The 17718-nt window shown below is 48.6% G+C and overlaps 1 protein-coding gene across 1 annotated transcript in view; it reads left to right on the top strand.

Moving 5' to 3' along the window:
• Window positions 1-17718, top strand: part of TNS3 (tensin 3) — a 298608-nt gene that overhangs the window by 132254 nt on the left and 148636 nt on the right. The window contains exons 16-17 of the mRNA XM_060247769.1: window positions 1249-1314; window positions 4444-4548. Of these exons, the coding sequence (XP_060103752.1) occupies window positions 1249-1314; window positions 4444-4548 (171 nt within the window). The remainder of the gene's footprint in view (window positions 1-1248; window positions 1315-4443; window positions 4549-17718) is intronic.

Here is a 17718-nt window from a genome sequence, read left to right as displayed (position 1 = left end):
TCTGCTTCAGACCAACATGGCTGAAGCTGGATCTACCAAGAGGAACAGTTCTTCATTCTTGCAGGAGACCCAAGAGAGAGCTGTAACAAAGCGTGGCGTCTCCTCTCACGTACCCTTTTCTTTTGGGGCCTTCAGGGGCAAAGGAAATAATGCGTGGGCCTGTGGGCTACCAGTTGGCTATTCATAGACTCAGCACGGAAAGCTGGAGACAGGATAGCCAACGGCTCTTGGAGACGTTCTTGGTTTACAGCACCGGCATGTTGATTTCCAACCCCCCGCCCTCTGTCTGAGGGGAGGATGTGGTTTTTAAGCCGGTTGAAAATGGAATGATAGAAAGCTGTTGCGACTGGAGGCGTTGTGTGTTCCTTCTGCCCCGCTATCATCTCTGGCACTTCAGCTTTTTGAAGTGGTGTAAAGACTTATCCTCCCAGAGACGATAGTGAGAGGGAAAGAATGAATATTTACCACACGGGCAGCTGTGTCTTACTAATTCCAGCTCTTCCCTCCCACCCCCGGGGAAGAAAACCTTATAATTTGCCTGCAGAGTGCCGGTGTCTGTATTTTCTGTTTTAGATCCAGTGGTGGAATTCTAGCAGGAGCTCCTTTGCATATTAGGCCACATACCCCTGATGTAGCCAGTCCTCCAAGAGCTTACCAGGCTCTTTTCTGTAAGCTCTTGGAGGATTGGCTACATCAGGGGTGTGTGGCCTAATATGCAAAGGAGCTCCTGCTAGAATTCCACCCCTGTTTCGATCCCAGTCCCCTGAGAAGTTTATCTGCATGTTGAAGTGAGCGTGATTTGAACAAGAGCATAGGGGGTGATCTTGAGGCCCTCTCATTCATGTCAGTGGGGCTTCTTTGGCAGAACCTTCTGGTATATTTAGCCCCTCACGTTCACACTGGCAGCTCTGTCAAGGGAGAGAAAAATAAGTTTCCCTTTTTAAAAGAAAAAAACAAGCAGCCTCAAGTTGCAGAAGATAAAGTAGATGGATGCAACGCCTTATTCTCAGAGTTATACCTTGTTTTGTAACCCAGGTGTAACTTAAAAAACTTTTCAGCCCCAGGGGCAAGACTATTTGGGTAGTCTAAAAGGCTTACCCGGGAGAATTAGATTTTGTGTGGTGACCAATCTATACATTCATCTCACCCCCCCAAAAAAAACTTTATTTCTGCTCATGGTCTTCGAATTTCTTTGTGTTAATTTTTAAAAAAACCCACTGAAATAATCTTTTCTCTTTTTTTTTCCAGATGACCGTTTCCCTGACTATGGAAAGGTTGAACTGGTGTTTTCAGGATCCCCAGAGAAAATCCAAGGTGAGGATCTCTCGTAAATTGCCTGCCTTACATTCCAGGCATATGTACATTTACTCTGAAATAAGCCTGATCACCGCCGGTAGACATATGAACATATAGAAGCTGCCTTATACTGAATTAGACCCTCGGTCCATCAAAGTCAGTATTCTCAGACTGGCAGCGGTTCTCCAGGGTCTCAAGCTGAGGTTTTTCACGCCTCTTTGCCTGGACCCTTTTTAGTTGGGGATGCTGGGGGATTGAACCTGAGACCTTCTGCTTACCAAGCAGATGCTCTACCACTGAGCCACAGCCCCATTCATGGCTCTCCAGGGTCTCAAGCTTCACGTTCTTCATGGAGAGCCGGTTTGGTGTAGTGGTTAAGTGTGCGGACTCTTATCTGGGAGAACCGGGTTTGATTCCCCACTCCTCCACTTGCACCTGTTGGAATGGCCTTGGGTCAGCCATAGCTCTGACAGAGGTTGTCCTTGAAAGGGCAGCTGCTTTGAGAGCCCTCTCCAGCCCCACCCACCTCACAGGGTGTCTGTTGTGGGGGAGGAAGGGAAAGGAGATTGTGAGCCGCTCTGAGACTCTTCTGAGTGGAGGGCGGGATATAAATCCAATATCTTCTTCTTCTTCTATTTGCCTGGACCCTTTTTAGTTGGAGATGCTGGGGATTGAACCTGGGACCTTCTGCTTACCAAGCAGATGCTCTACCACTGAGCCACAGCCCCATTCATGGCTCTCCAGGGTCTCAAGCTGAGGTTCTTCACGCCTATTTGCCTGGACCCTTTTTAGTTGGAGATGCTGGGGGTTGAACCTGGGACCTTCTGCTTACCAAGCAGATGCTCTACCACTGAGCCACAGCCCCATTCATGGCTCTCCAGAGTCTCAAGCTGAGGTTCTTCACGCCTATTTGCCTGGACCCTTTTTAGTTGGAGATGCTGGGGATTGAACCTGGGACCTTCTGCTTACCAAGCAGATGCTCTACCACTGAGCCACAGCCCCATTCATGGCTCTCCAGGGTCTCAAGCTGAGGTTCTTCACACCTATTTTCCTGGACCCTTTTTAGTTGGAGATGCCGGGGATTGAACCTGGGACCTTCTGCTTACCAAGCAGATGCTCTACCACTGAGCCACCGTCTCAAACAAATCTAGACAGAACGGAACATGATCTTGCGGTCATGTGGGCTGGATGGAGATCTGGGATACTCCTCGAGGGCTTCTGCCGTCCTTTGGGCTTGGTTCCTTGGAAAGATGTGTAAGAAAAGAAGATCATTTCTTGGTAATTCCTTTTGCGCGAAATGCAAGCTTTGCCTGGGTAGTTTCCAAGCCCGACGGTATTGGTGCTTCGTTTTCTTTTGAAGCAAAGTTGTACACAAACAGCAGTAAAAAGAAAGAAAGACGTCGAGTGTTGCTTCGAAAGAAAAGTGAAGCCCAAGGGCACTTTTGACAACAAAGAACATTTATTCCAGCAGGCGTTGTCATGGGTTTATGCTCATGGCTTCAGAGTTTGGCTGCTGTTTTTCTTCAGGCTTGGGTTTTTGCCAGGTTACGGGCCCCACAGGTGATTTCACAAGCATGCCATTGGAAAGGATAATTCATCAAGGAATGAAAATTCCAGAGGCTCCAATTAACAGTTGTCTACAAATACACATGTCAAACAAACCAGCTCTTCATAGTCTGGTAGTGGAAAACTTTGCATATGAAGGTTTAAATTTGTACTTTTCCTTTGATGATTCCATTGGGTTCCATTCAGAGATTTTGGCTGCTTTATTTGGCTCCGTTTGCTACTGGCTTTTGAGGGTTGGTGGAAGACTGGAGGGGGGTGGTACCAGTCCTAGACATACAGGCCTGAGGGAGTTTCCTCAGCACAACTTTACCTCTTCTTTTTTAGAAGAAGAAGATATTGGATTTATATCCCACCCTCTACTCTGAATCTCATAGTCTCAGAGCTGCTTACAATCTCATAGATCTTCCCACACAACAGACACCCTGTGAGGTGGGTGGGGCTGAGAGGACTCTCACAGCAGCTGCCCTTTCAAGGACAACTCTTGTGATAGCTATGGCTAACTCAAGGCCATTCCAGCAGCTGCAAGTGGAGGAGTGGGGAATCAAACCCGGTTCTACCAGAAAAGAGTCCGCAAACTTAACCACTACACCAGGGGTGGCCAATGGGAGCTCTCCAGATGTTTTTTGCCTATAAATCCCATCAACCCCAGCCAACATGGCCAATGGCTGGGATTGATAGGAGTTGTAGGCAAAAAACATCTGGAGAGCTACCACTGACCACCCCTGCACTACACCAAACTGGTGAATGAGTACCTTCCAGACAGAGCAAGGGAGAGATCAGCTTTGCCCCTTTGTTGGGTTATAGGATTCCATTTTGTCTCTGTAGGAAGACATCTTAAGAAGGGCCCAAAGTAGTTGATTAAAACTGAGTGTCCACAGATGCTTTCCAGTTTTTGACACATTTCCAGGTTGGCCTTCTTAAAGCTGTTTCTAATAGGCAGAGTGAGGAATTCGACAGCCACACTTTGAAATATATCCAGGGAGATAACTAAGTGAGCATCCATTGGAAAGGAGATACAAAATGGGGCCTGTGGGTGCCATGGGTGTGGGTGGGGCCAGGTGGTGCTTTTCCCCAGCAAGACTGCTGATTGGGCGCTGGTAATTCGATGGGCTGTGCGGATTTTTAAAAACGTCGCTTGGGCAGCAGCTGCCATCACAGCACTGCGATCTTCGCTCTGTGACTGCGTATGAGGTGGCAGCCATTTTGTGGCTGGCTCAGCCTCCTGCCAGCAACATTTTTATAGCAGCCATTTTGTGGCTGCGCCCACCACACCGTGTCAGAATTCCAAAGGCGCCTGCCAGCTTCAAAAGACTGGGGACTCTGAGGTAGAAGAAGGCCTCTGAGGTAGAAGAAGGCCTCTGACAGGACTTCAGGCTACAAGTGGGAGGTCACATTTAAGGACGTCCCCATATCCCCTGAAGGCAAAAAAGCTAGCCCTTCAAGGGGAGCATGTTGAGGGTTTCATCGATCTCCCGGTTTTCCACACCTGTGACTTTGTCTGAAATGGTACAGTCCCCCATTCAGACGTTTTCTGCTCATTATTCCAACACCTGAACATTTGGCGCTTCTCTCATCTTCCAGGGTGTGAACACCTGCAGAACGACCAGGGGGTGATAGTGGATTACAACACCTCGGATCCCTTGATTCGATGGGATTCTTATGAAAATATGAGCCCTGATGGTGAAGGTGAGTTCCGTTGGGACAAGAAGATAGTGAGGTGCGTGTGTTACGTGTCATCAGGTCGCTTTCGACTTCTGATGTCCTGTGCCTTCCAAAGTATCCTGTCATTAACATCCTTCCTTGGGCCTTGCAAACTGTGTGATGAGCTAGAACGGGGGTGTCAAACTCATTTGTTATGTGGGCCAGATCTGACATAAACGAGACCTTGTCGGGCCGTGTGTGTACCTATTTAAGAATAGGTAGCAGAGATATAGAAAGCGCCCCGTGGCGCCGAGTGGTAAAGCTGCAGTACTGCAGTCCTAAGCTCTGCTCACGACCTGAGTTTGATCCCGGCGGAAGCTGGGTTCAGGTAGCCGGCTTGAGGTTGACTCAGCCTTCCATCCTTCTGAGGTCGGTAAAATGAGTACCCAGCTTGCTGGGGGGAAAGTGTAGATGACTGGGGAAGGCAATGGCAAACCACCCCGTAAAAAGTCTTCCGTGAAAACATTATGAAAGCAACGTCACCCCAGAGTTGGAAATGACTGGTGCTTGCACAGTGGACTACCTTGACCTTTACTTTTTAGCAGAGATATAAACTTTTTAAGGACGCAGACAAACATGACTAAAAAATTTTGTTTAAAAAAAAAACCTTAAAATAAAACATTAGCACTTGTTGGTCTTAAAAGTGCTTTCTTTGTATTTTCCCCTGGGATCCAAGGAACTGGGCAAAAGAAGCTCCGGCTCTTTCTCTCCCTTCCCAGGGAACCAGGATGGGAAGGAGCTTCAACCAACGGAGAAAATCGAGGTTTTGCTCTGTAGCTCCTGTACAGTTGAGCAAGCCCGGCAAAGCAAGCTGAGATGCAGAAGGAAGCAAGCAAAAGGGAGAAGGAAGCAGACAAGAGCCAATTGCTCGGAGGCCTGATAGGAGCCCTCCCGGGGGGGGGCCTGATTTGGCTCCCGGGCCGTGTGTTTGACACCCTTGAGCTAGAATGAAGGGCTGTGACTCAGTAGTAGAGCCTCTGTTTAGCTTGCAGAAGGTCCCACCAGGTTCAATCCCTGCCATCTCCAGTTTGGAGCAGGGAAGAGGTGATATGAAAGGACCTCCACAAGAGACCCCGGAGAGTTTCTACCGATCTGAGTAGACAACATTGACCTTGATTGGCCAAAGGTCTTATTCAGGATAAGGCCTACTTGGCATGAGCGAAATAAGATCCTACTTGGCATGAGCGAAAAATAAAACGTAAAGTTTAGAAACATCCTAAATGCCCCTTTTTTCCCCAAGAGGGAACATGGGATGCCTCCCATAACAGCCAGTGGCAGAATATCGGGACGCCACCTATGTGAAGTCTAGTGCAGACATGAAGCCATGAGTTGTGCCTTATCTCTGGTTATGCTTTGAGGTGGGCCGTTGGGTAGCTTGCCGAGCTGTGTTTTGCTGCTGGAGGCTGTGCGTGTGGAGGAGCCAGCAAGATCCCTTTGTCTGAAAAGAGGCTGAAGAGCAAGGGTGGTGGTGGGGGGGGGGGGGGTCCTGTGTTGAACTGTGGTTTGATTGGTGCAGACATCTACAGCTGTGGTGCCTGCGACCGGTGGCTTGCTACGGGCCCAAACTGATCATAATAGTTAGGTGTTCTCCTTGTCTTGCCAACATGCATCAGGTTTATACCAGGGTTGGCCAAACTCGCTTATCAGAAGGGCCACATAGAATAAATGTCGGCTGTTTGAGAGCCACAAGACATGAATTCCAGGGGTTTGAGAGCCGCAAGACATGCAGGAAGGAAGGAAGGGAAGGTGGGGGAGGGGGGGAAGCAAATCGATAGAGAGGGAGGTAAAAGTGGAAAGAAAGCAACTTTAACTTGAATACATTCTCCAAGTCACCAGCTGGCTTGGCTCGGAGAAGTGATTTCAAGAGAGGAATGCCTTCTCCAGGCTGCCTGACGGGGCGGTGGGGGCTTCGAGGGCCACGCAAATTGTGTGAAAGAGCCACATGTGGCTCCTGAGCCGTAGTTTGGCCACCCCTGGTTAATACTAAGTTTCATACTAACCAGCTGGCATGGCTTTCTTAAAAGAATGCTGGGAGTTGTAGTTTAGTGAACATACGGATTATTGAAGACTTCCAGTTTCCTTCCAACCTTAGAACCCTGAGATGCCGCATGACTATTCAATGACGTTTACGCCCAAAGAATAAATACGCTGTTATCGATCCTCCCTCTAAGCTGTGGAGTCTCGTGAGCAAAAATTCTACAGTGTGAGCTACTGGCATCAACATTGTGAGCTACTGCCTAAATTAGCTTGCTCTGGGGCCATTTTTCTCGAGCGAAGAAAGAAACGTGTGAGCTAGAGGCTAAAAAACGGTGAGCTAGCTCACACTGTCTCGGCTTAGAGAGAACGCTGGCTGTAAAGCGCGCACCGACTTGGAGATAATTCATTCATAAGGTTGCCGGAAGCTGGGAGCAACTTAGTGGTACTTAGCACAGAGACGCACAGTTTGGCGAGGTAGGTTGGACTGAAAATCAGTGACCGCCCCAGTTGCCTAGCCAGCTTCTGCAGCAGGGGTGGCCAAACTTGCTTAACGTTAAGAGCCAAATAGAACAAATGCCAGATGTTTGAGAGCTGCAAGACAGGAAGGCAGCAAATAGATGGGGGAGGTGGAAAGAAAGCAACTTCAAATGCAGTCTCCAAGCCACTGGCTGGCTTGGCTCGCAGACGTGATTTAAAGAGAGAAATGCCTTCTCCAAGCCGGCCGATGGGGGGGGGGGCCTTCAATCTGTGTGAAAGAGCCACATGTGAGTCCCGAGCCACAGTTTGGCCACCCCTGTTCTATGGCAAAGCGAAGAGTTTGAACCTAGGTCTCCCAGATCTTATTCCAACACTCTAACCAACCTTTCAGCACAGTATTTTAATAGTGCCAGGTTGCATAACAGCTCATGGAAGGTGGTGTCTGTGAACAAAAGGATGTTTGAATGTACACTTTCTGTGGTGGGCCCAGTGGAAGGGCCTGGAGCAATATGCGCCAATAGCTCTAAAAGGATATTATAGCATTGGAAAAAGTCCAGAAAAGGGCAACTAGAATGATTAAAGGTTTGGAACGCTTTCCCTATGAAGAAAGGTTAAAACGCTTGAGGCTCTTTAGCTTGGAGAAACGTCGACTGCAGGGTGACATGATAGAGGTTTACAAGATTATGCAAGGGATGGAGAAAGGAGAGAAAGAAGTCCTTTTCTCCCTTTCTCACAATACAAGAACTCGTGGGCATTCGATGAAATCGCTGAGCAGTCGGGTTAAAATGGATAAAAGGAAGTCCTTATTCACCCAAAGGGTGATTAACATGTGGAATTCACTGCCACAGGAGGTGGTGGCGGCTACAAGCACAGCCAGCTTTAAGAGGAGATTGGATAAACATACGCAGCAGAGGTCCGTCAGTGGCTATTAGCCACAGTATGTATGTGTGTGTGTGTACACACACATATATTGGCCACTGTGTGACACAGAATGTTGGACTGGATGGGCCATTGGCCTGATCCAACATGGCTTCTCTTATGTCTGGGACAAGTGATGCTCTGTATTCTGAGTGCTTGGGGGGGTACAGTGGGAGGATTTCTAGTGCCCTGACCCCACTGGTGGACCTCCTGATGGCACTTGGGGTTTTTTGGCCACTGTGTGACACAGAGTGTTGGACTGGATGGGCCATTGGCCTGATCCAACATGGCTTCTCTTATGTTCTCAAAATCTCCACCTAGTCTCCCTTCAGCTTCAACCCCCCCCCCCAAAAAAAAAGGGTTTCCAGGTGAACAACAGCTGGCTTTCAGGAATTCGCCCGTGATGGATGATCTCTCTCTTTTTTTTGAGAGAGAGAGGCATGACTTTTCATCTGAAAAAATTTCCCCTCCCTTTTAAACTCAAAAGTAAATAGCTGTTGAGCGGGGAGGTGCCCTCTTGCATAGTTGCGTGCCTGTTTTCCCAGAGGGCTTCTGCCTTCAGTGTTACAAAACTTGAGGCCTGAGACCAAAAAGAGAAAAGAAAAAGATTGCTTTGGTTCTGGTGCCTCGGAAGGAATGCGAACGCTTCCCCGCAAGAACGCCCAGGTCAGTGCCGCTTCTGGTAAGTGGAGGGCGAAGCAGAGATTGGAAGCGATGGGTTTGATTCTGGAATCTATTCAGCTGAGTGTTGTGTTTTTTTTCCCCACGGGGCGAGTGTGTGTGGGTGTATACAGAAGATTTGGGAGGCAGGAGGGGAGCAGAGGAGGGAGTCTATTTTAAAATCCAAATTGCTATGTGCTGCAACGTTTCCCTCCGTTCCTATTTGGCAGACAAAGCCAAGGCGGCAAATTACGGGATTTTACAATGCCTCTCTGGAGAGATGCCTACTATGTTTTCCAGTTGCAATGGACACTCCCTCTAAGCTGTGGAGCCTTGTGAGCAAAAATTCTCCTTCGTGGGCTGCTGGCATTAAATTTATTGATTTTATTTATTTTTATTAAAGTTGGGAGCTACTACATACATTAGTTTGCTCTGGGGCTAGTTTTCTTGAGCTGAGACAAAAATGTGTGAGACGGAGGCTAAAAAAACTGCGAGCTAGCTCACACAAACTCAGCTTAGAGGGGATGCTGGCAATGTTCCCTCTAAGCCGTAGAGTCTTGTGAGCGAAACTTCTACTTTGCGTGCTCCTGGCATGAAAGTTGTGAGCTGCTGCATCAATTATTGTGCTCTGGGGTCCTCCTTCCTGAGCTGAGACAAAAATCTATGAGCCGGAGGCTTCAAATCTGTGAGCTAACTCACGCTAACTCAGCTTAGATGGAGCACCGGTTGTATCTACCTTCCATGGATGCTCGTTTAGTTATCTCCCTGGATATGTAAACAATTTTATTGATAACATATGGTAACAATATCTAATTATATCATTACTGTCTCTAACCCATATGATATTTTCCAATCCCCCCTCCCTCCGTTACTAGACTCCCGCTGAGGTTATATACTTAAGTTCAGTTATAAAGGTACCCTTAACCAATCAAAGTTCAATGTCTTTCTTTTCTCATATTCATGTTAAAAAATTGTCCAGTGTCTTTTTACATTCCACTCTTTCTCTATATATCCTCTAAATTTCTTCCACTCCTTTTTAAACACATCCAAATCATAATCTCTTAAAGTTAATAATAATAATAATAATAATAATTTTTTATTTCTATCCCGCCCTCCCCGCCAAAGCGGGCTCAGGGCGGCTCACAACATAAAATACACATCACATCGGTTTTACATTATAAAACATGGTTAAAACAGTTATAAATTATTAAAATTAACATAACAATATGGCGTTATGAACATTAGATTTTTGGTAGACTTCCAAGAATAAAACATTAAAACATTTCCAGCAGCATGCCTAGCTTTGTCAGTGATTCTGTCACTAGTTGAAGGCCACTAGTTAAAGTTCTTGTTAATTTGTCCATCTCACTCCACAATAAAACTTTCACAATCCAATCCCGTTTCTCTGGTATTTTTTCTTGCTTCCACAACTGCGCATACAATGTCCTAGCAGCTGAGAGCAAGTACCAAATTAGAGTTCTATCTTATTTTGGAAACTTTTCCCATTTGTAATCCCAGCAGAAAAGTCTCTGCAATCTCCCTGGATATGTCTTGATGCGCGGCTGTTGCATTCTCCACCCTCCCTTATCGGGACACAACAGAGCAAGGAATCGAAGGCTGTCATTTTATCTTTTCAGTGCAGTTGGATGGGTACAGATAAGATTTTAAAATGTCTCACTTCCACTTGTGCGCTTGCGGTCAGAGCCTCGTTTCCTCTCCTGCTGCCTCCTTTGAAACGTGGCTTTAAATCTTGGGTTCAGGAACTGTAAACAGCGTACAAGTTTGGGCTGCTGGCTTTCTGTTCTGTGGATTTCAGATTCTAGCAGGCCTGCGTAGGAACGGGAGTCCCTCGGGGTAGGAAGAAAGAGGTTGCCGGAGAAAGGAAAGCGACAAGGCTATAAAAAAAATAACTGGGAGCCAAAATGACATGCGAAACACGATCGGGAAGCGAAAATTCGTTATTGTGATTTTAGTTTACATTTCGGCCAGGGTTCTTCTCCCCGCCCCCCCCCCCCCCGAATTTGTTGCCGTTGTGTGATCGTTTTGATTTTGGCACGTGTTCAATACGAACAGTGCCATTTCAGGCAATGGTATACCTTTCTAAGCTCATTAACCTCCGCAGGCTTGGAAGTGTAGAACTCTATTGAGGATGGTACTTTGAACTCTCTTAAACTGAGGAGTTCCCGGTTTATTTCAAAAGGCGAGCGGCGTCACGTTCGTCCGACAAAACCCATGGAGGGCGAAACGTTGAAATCAAATCTTGTTGGATGTCAGGTATTTATATTTATGTAATCAACTGACTACAGTCTGCTTTTCTTGCTGAGACAGAAGGCAGCTTGCAGCATTTGGAAAGGCAGCAGCGATACAATAAAAATGGTATCCTCTAATTCTGAACGTATCGCCTGTGTGAATCAAAAAATCCAGAAAACGGGGCCAGGTACACATTGGGGTATTTCTCTAAAACCAGTTTGGTGAGAGCCGGTTTGGTGTAGTGGTTCAGTGTGCGGACTCTTATCTGGGAGAACCAGGTTTGATTCCCCACTCCTCCGCTTGCACCTGCTGGAATGGCCTTGGGTCAGCCAGAGCTGTCGCAGGAGTTGTCCTTGCGCGGACTCTTTCTCTGGGAGAACCGGGTTTGATTCCCCACTCCTCCACTTGCATCGATGCAGCGATGGCCTTGGGTCAGCCATAGCTCTGGCAGAGGTTGTCCTTGAAAGGGCAGCTGCTGGGAGAGCCCTCTCCAGCCCCATCCACCTCACAGGGTGTCTGTCTCCTGAGAGCCAGTTTGGTGTAGTGGTTAAGTGTGCGGACTCTTATCTGGGAGAACCAGGTTTGATATCCCACTCCTCTGCTTGCTCCTGCTGGATTGGTCTTGGGTCAGCCAGAGCTATCGCAGGAGTTGTCCTTGCATGGACTTTTTATCTGGGAGAACCGGGTTTGATTCCCCACTCCTCCACTTGCATCGATGCAGCGATGGCCTTGGGTCAGCCATAGCTCTGGCAGAGGTTGTCCTTGAAAGGGGAGCTGCTGGGAGAGCCCTCTCAGTCCCACCCACCTCACAGGGTGTCTGTCTCCTGAGAGCCAGTTTGGTGTAGTGGTTAAGTGTGCAGACTCTTATCTGGGAGAACCCGGTTTGATTCCCCACTCCTCCACTTGCACCTGCTGGAATGGCCTTGGGTCAGCCATAGCTCTGGCAGAGGTTGTCCTTGAATGGGCAGCTGCTGGGAGAGCCCTCTCAATCCCACCCACCTTACAGGGTGTCTGTCTCCTGAGAGCCAGTTTGGTGTAGTGGTTAAGTGTGCGGACTCTTATCTGGGAGAACCAGGTTTGATTCCCCGCTCCTCCACTTGCACCTGCTGGCATGGCCTTGGGTCAGCCATAGCTCTGGCAGAGGTTGTCCTTGAAAGGGCAGCTGCCGTAGGAGCCCTCAGCCCCACCCACCTCACAGGGTATCTGTTGTGGTGGAAGAAGATATAGGAGATTGTAAGCTGCTCTCTGATTCAGAGAGAAGGGCAGGGTATAAATCTGCAGTCGTCTTCTTCCAAAACCTGTAGCGACACAAAGGTGCCACACAAAAAAGTTGCTTTGAAAAAAAAATTAAGAAAAGAACCAAGACCACCCTGCGCCGTGTTAGAAGATCCTGGCAGCCGTTTTTTAAAGAGGGAGAAGCAGCGATGCACCGTTGAGTGAACTGGGGCTGCGGGGAGGAGTAGAGCCACCTTTGCCCGCCAGCCCAGCTGATCAAGGGAGTGGGCAGGTGGGCAAAGAGGAGCAGGAGCTGCTGTCTTGTACTGCCGGCGGGCAGGTGGGTGAGGCAAAAGGCCAGGGAGGAAAAGGAAGAGCTGCCGCCCTGGTGCAGCGGAGGGCAGGTGGAGGGAGATTGTAGCAAGGGTCATTTTGTAGAAAAATAGGTGGTAGAGCTCATTAGCATAACTCATTAGCATATGCCCTCCCACCCAGCCATAAGCAACCTGACACAAGAAAGGAGAGCCCTTGGTAAGCGAGGCCTGCTTGGGCTGGCTAGAGATCCAGCCAGCCCAAGCAGGTCTCGCTCGCCTGGGGCTCTCCTGGGCCACCCCCCCCCCCCAGTCAAAGGCCAGCAAGCCACCCGCCGCTGAGAATCACATAAGTGGAGAAAGGGTGGTGTGGTCTTCTCCAGGGGTTAATGAGGGCTGCTGGGGGTGTGGCAAAGCTCCTTGTGTCTGGCTGACTGCCCGCTCTCCTAATCCAGGGGTTGTTGTGCAGCTGCACCTACTATTCGATGGACTAGGTAGGTGGGGAGGAAGAGGGGGACTCCACAGAAAGGTTCAGGAGCTGCGCTGCTGGGTGCTCCTGCTGAATCTGAGGCCTGGGTGGTAGTATGACCTGACACTGCCCCCGCTCCCCCTCCCCACCACAATAGCTGTGTTCGCCAGGCAGGCAGAGTCAGAGGGAAAAGGTGGGAGCTTTCCTTCAAGAACCTTGTCGGCCCCCCACTTTTGTGTAACCGGTTTTCAGAATTATGAAACAGTGCAATAAAAACAGTATGATACATATGATCGGGTCTTTTTTTTTTGGTAGAAAAAAAACCAGCAGGAACTCATTGGCATATTAGGCCACACCCCCTGACATCACCATTGTTTCGCACAGAGCTTTTTTTTGTAGTAAAAGCCCAGCAGGAAGTCATTGGCATATTAGGCCACACCGCTTGACATCACCACTGTTTTGCGCAGGGCTTTTTTTTTTGTAGAAAAAGCCCAGCAGGAGCTCATTTGCATATTAGGCCACACACCCCTGATGCCAAGGCAGTTGGAACTGAATTCCTGTGCATATGGTGGACCAATCAGCCCTGCATATGTTGGACCAATCAGTGAAATTCCCCAGGTGTTTTTTTTTAAACCCACCTCCTTCATTTGAAGGATTGAAAGTGACTAGCTGTGATGCCAGGGTCAATGGATTGGTTTATTTCATTCTTTCCTGCCTTTCTCCTCAATGGGGGGACTCCAGGAAGCTTACATCTGTTCTCCTCGCCTCCATTTTATACTCACAACAACCCTGTGAGGTGGGTGAGGCTGAGGGTGTGACTGACCCAAGGTCACCCAGCCAGCTTCCGTGGTGGAGTGGGGATTTGAACCTCGATCTCCCAGATCCTAGTCTAACCCTGATCTGGCCTGATCCAACATGGCTTCTCTTATGTTCTTATGGTGATGTCAGGGGGTGTGGCCTAATATGCAAATTACTCCCTGCTGGGCTTTTTCTACAAAAGAAGCCCTGTCTGCACCCCTTTTAAAGCCTTCCAAGTTGGAGGCCGTCACCACTTCCTTCGGCAGTGAATTCCACAATTTTGTCTATGCGCTGTGTGAAGAAGGTACTACCTTGTATGGGCCCTGACTCTCCCACCCTTCTCCTTCAGCGGATGGGTTCTAGTCTAACGGGAGAGAGACTTCTCCTGTCTGCTCTCTCCACACTGTGCATAATTTTTTGAACCTGTCTCACATCTCCCTAATTCGCCTTTTTTTTTCTAAACTAAAGAGCCCTAAACGTTTTAACCAGGGCTTTTTGGGTAGCAGGAACTCCTTTGCCTATTAAGCCACACCCCCTTGATGAAGCCAGTCCTCCAAGAGCTTACAGTCGGCCCTGTAAGAAGAGCCATGCTAGAGGAGCGTGCTGTAGCAACTTCTTTTCAGGTATCCTCTGGGGAGGGTAAGAGCTGGGGCGGGATTGCATAATGCGTAGAGTCATAGAGTTGGAAGGGACCTCCAGGGTCATCTAGTCCAACCCCCTGCACAATGCAGGAAACTCACAAACACCTCCCCCTAAATTCACAGGATCCACATTGCTGTCTGATGGCCATCTAGCCTCTGTTTAAAAAACCTCCAAGGAAGGAGAGCCCACCACCTCCCGAGGAAGCCTGTTCCACTGAGGAACTGCTCTAACGGTCAGGAAGTTCTTCCTAATGTTGAGCCGGAAACTCTTTTGATTTAATTTCAACCCGTTGGTTCTGGTCCTGCCTTCTGCAGCTACAGAAAACAATTCCACACCATCCTTTCTATGACAGCCCTTCAAGTACTTGAAGATGGTGATGATATCACCTCTCAGTTGCCTCCTCTCCATGCGGTTAGAGAGGTCATTACATCAGGATCAGCAGTGCATTCAGAGTCCCCACGCGGATCCATACGCTGTGTTGGTGTCATTCCTGGTTCCCTTCTAAAGCAGAGAGCCTAGAAAGGGACCAAATGGCCTTTCTGGACAATCTTGAACAGTGCTCAATAGCCAAGGGTTTCTTGCCGCCTTTGTCTTCCAGAGCTGAATGAGAGAACGAGGAAGGCAGCTCAGGTAATCGATGCTCTCCACTCCCTCCCCACCACCCGCTCCACTTCTGGATTTCATCCAGGGCTTTTTGCGTAGCAGGGACTCCTTTGCATATTAGGCCACACACCCCTGAGGTAGCCAATCCTCCAAGAGTTTACAGGGCTGTTAGTACAGTGCCTACGGTAAGCTTCAGGAGGATTGGCTCAGTGCCGGATTAAACCCTGTGGAGGCTCCTAGGCAGTCAAAATCTTGGGGGACCCCTCGCAGATTATCTTAGAGCAGGGGTGTCAAACATGCGGGCTGGGGGGCCGAATCAGGCCCTCAGATGGCTCCTATCAGGCCCCCGAGCAACCGGCTGTCATCTGCTTCCTTCTCCCTCTGTCTTGCTTCCTTATGCATAACAGCTTGCTTTGCAAGGCTTTCTCAGTTGCACAGGAGTTACAGAGCAAAGTCTCTATTTTCTCCATTGGCTGAGGCTCCTCCCTTGGGGAGGAAGAGGGGGGGAGGAATAGCTTGCTTTGCCAGGCTCTCTCAGTTGCACAGCAGAGCTCCTGAGCCAAGCCTCTCTTTCTTCTGTTGGCTAAGGCTCCTCCCCCTCCTGGTCTCCAGGGAAGGAAGGAAAGAGCCAGAGCTTCCTTTGCCCAGTTCCCTGAATCCCATGGGAGAGATACAAATAAAGTACCTTTAAGACCAATGAGTGCTAATGTTTTAAAATAAAAACAAACAAACTTCGTGTTTGTCTGCGTCCTTTATAAAGTTTACATCTCTGCTACCTAATGGCAAATAGGTACACACAGGGCTCGGCCCAACAAGGTCTCATGTATGTCAGATCCGGCCCTCATAACAAATGAGTTTGAATTCCTGTCTTAGGGTCTGAGCTCCCGCCCCACTGCCCACGGCCCCCACTGCAGCCTGCAGGCACCTTCTTAAAATCCCCTTTGACTAAGCTGCGGGGAAGAGGCAGAGAGAGGCAAACTTGGCAACAACGCCGGCAGCAGCTGCAGCAGGCAAGCTGGGCAATGAGCAGCTCATTTGCTGGCTGCACATGCTGGGAGGGCTGCAAGCAAGGGAAACGGGGGAAAGCTGGCCCGGGGCACCTAACGGTATAGGGGGCCCGTAGGCCAGTGCCTACTTGGCCTATTTGTTAATCCGGCTCTGGATTGGCTGGCTACATCCGGGGTGTGTGGCCTAATATGCAAAGGAGTTCCTTGTTACAAAAAAAACCCCTGGTTCCATCCATTTCAGCGGCATAGTGGCAGGCACTTTCAGTTTCCCTGAAACTGGGAGACACACGTGTCCTGTTTCCCTTCTGGGAGGGCAGTCCGCTTGGGAGTTTTAAAGCCTTTGCAGCTCTCCCAAAAGGCCAATGCCATGCTGGGAATTATTAGGAAGGGAATTGAAAACAAATCAGCCAGTATCATAATGCCCCTGTATAAATTGATGGTGTGGTCTCACTTGGAGTACTGTGTGCATTCCGGTCGCCGCACCTCAAAAAGGATATTATAGCATTGGAGAAAGTCCAGAAAAGAGCAACTAGAATGATTAAAGGGCTGGAACACTTTCCCTATGAAGAAAGGTTGAAACGCTTGGGACTCTTTAGCTTGGAGAAACGTCGACTGCGGGGCGACATGATAGAGGTTTACAAGATAATGCATGGGATGGAGAAAGTAGAGAAAGAAGTACTTTTCTCCCTTTCTCACAATACAAGAACTCGTGGGCATTCGATGAAATTGCTGAGCAGACAGGTTAAAACGGATAAAAGGAAGTCCTTCTTCACCCAAAGGGTGATTAGCTTGTGGAATTCACTGCCACAGGAGGTGGTGGCGGCCACAAGCATAGCCACCTTCAAGAGGGGTTTAGATAAAAATATGGAGCAGAGGTCCATCACTGGCTATTAGGCAAAGGGTGTGTGTGTGTGTGTGTGTGTGTATGTATATATATATATATATATATATATATATATATATATATATATATATATATATGTATGTATGTATATGTATATACGTGTATATATATAATTTTTTTTTTGCCACTGTGTGACACAGAATGTTGGACTGGATGGGCCATTGGCCTGATCTAACATGGCTTCTCTTATGTTCTTATGTTCTCCCTTTCTGGCTCTGCTTTTGAACATCTTAAGTGGCCCACGTTGAGGTGCCAAAAAGTACTCAGTGAGATTTTTCTCACCTTCCCTGGCAAGTATTTACTAAGCCCTGTTAATACTTGCGTAACTGCCTGCTTAGAGGCTTGCTCCCCGCCCCCCACGCCTCTTTGCCTCACGAGCGACTGGAATGCATTAATAACCCTCTGGAGAGCCACAGGTCCACGGACTACAAAGCACCTACTTGGGAAAGTCGTATCTGTGCCTCATTTAAAACTTACGTGGAAAAGTCATGTCCATGCCTTATTTAAAACCCCTGTTCTCCAGAAATGTTAAGAGCCCTGCGGTGCAGTGTGTTAAAGCTTGCAGTACTGCAGTCCTAAACTCTGCTCACGACCTGAGTTAGATCTCCAGCGGAAGCTGGGTTTTCAGGTAGCCGGCTCCAGGTTGACTCAGCCTTCCATCCTTCCGAGGTCGGTCAAATGAGGACCCAGCTTGCTGGGGGGAAAGCGTAGATGACTGGGGAAGGCAAGGGCAAACCACCCCGTAAAAAGTCTGCCGTGAAAACATTGTGAAAGCAACGTCACCTCAGAGTCGGAAATGACTGGTGCTTCCACAGGGGATTCCCTTTACCTTTATACTGAACATAGGAGCCCTGTGGCGCAGAGTAGTAAAGCTGCAGTACTGCAGTCAGAGCTCTCTGTTCACAACCTGAGTTGGATCCTGGT

The sequence above is a fragment of the Heteronotia binoei genome, chromosome 10, assembly GCF_032191835.1.
Source record: "Heteronotia binoei isolate CCM8104 ecotype False Entrance Well chromosome 10, APGP_CSIRO_Hbin_v1, whole genome shotgun sequence".
Classification (NCBI taxonomy): Eukaryota; Metazoa; Chordata; class Lepidosauria; order Squamata; family Gekkonidae; genus Heteronotia; species Heteronotia binoei.
The sequence above is the reverse complement of the archived record's forward strand: the minus strand, read 5'-3'. Positions and strand labels throughout refer to the sequence as shown.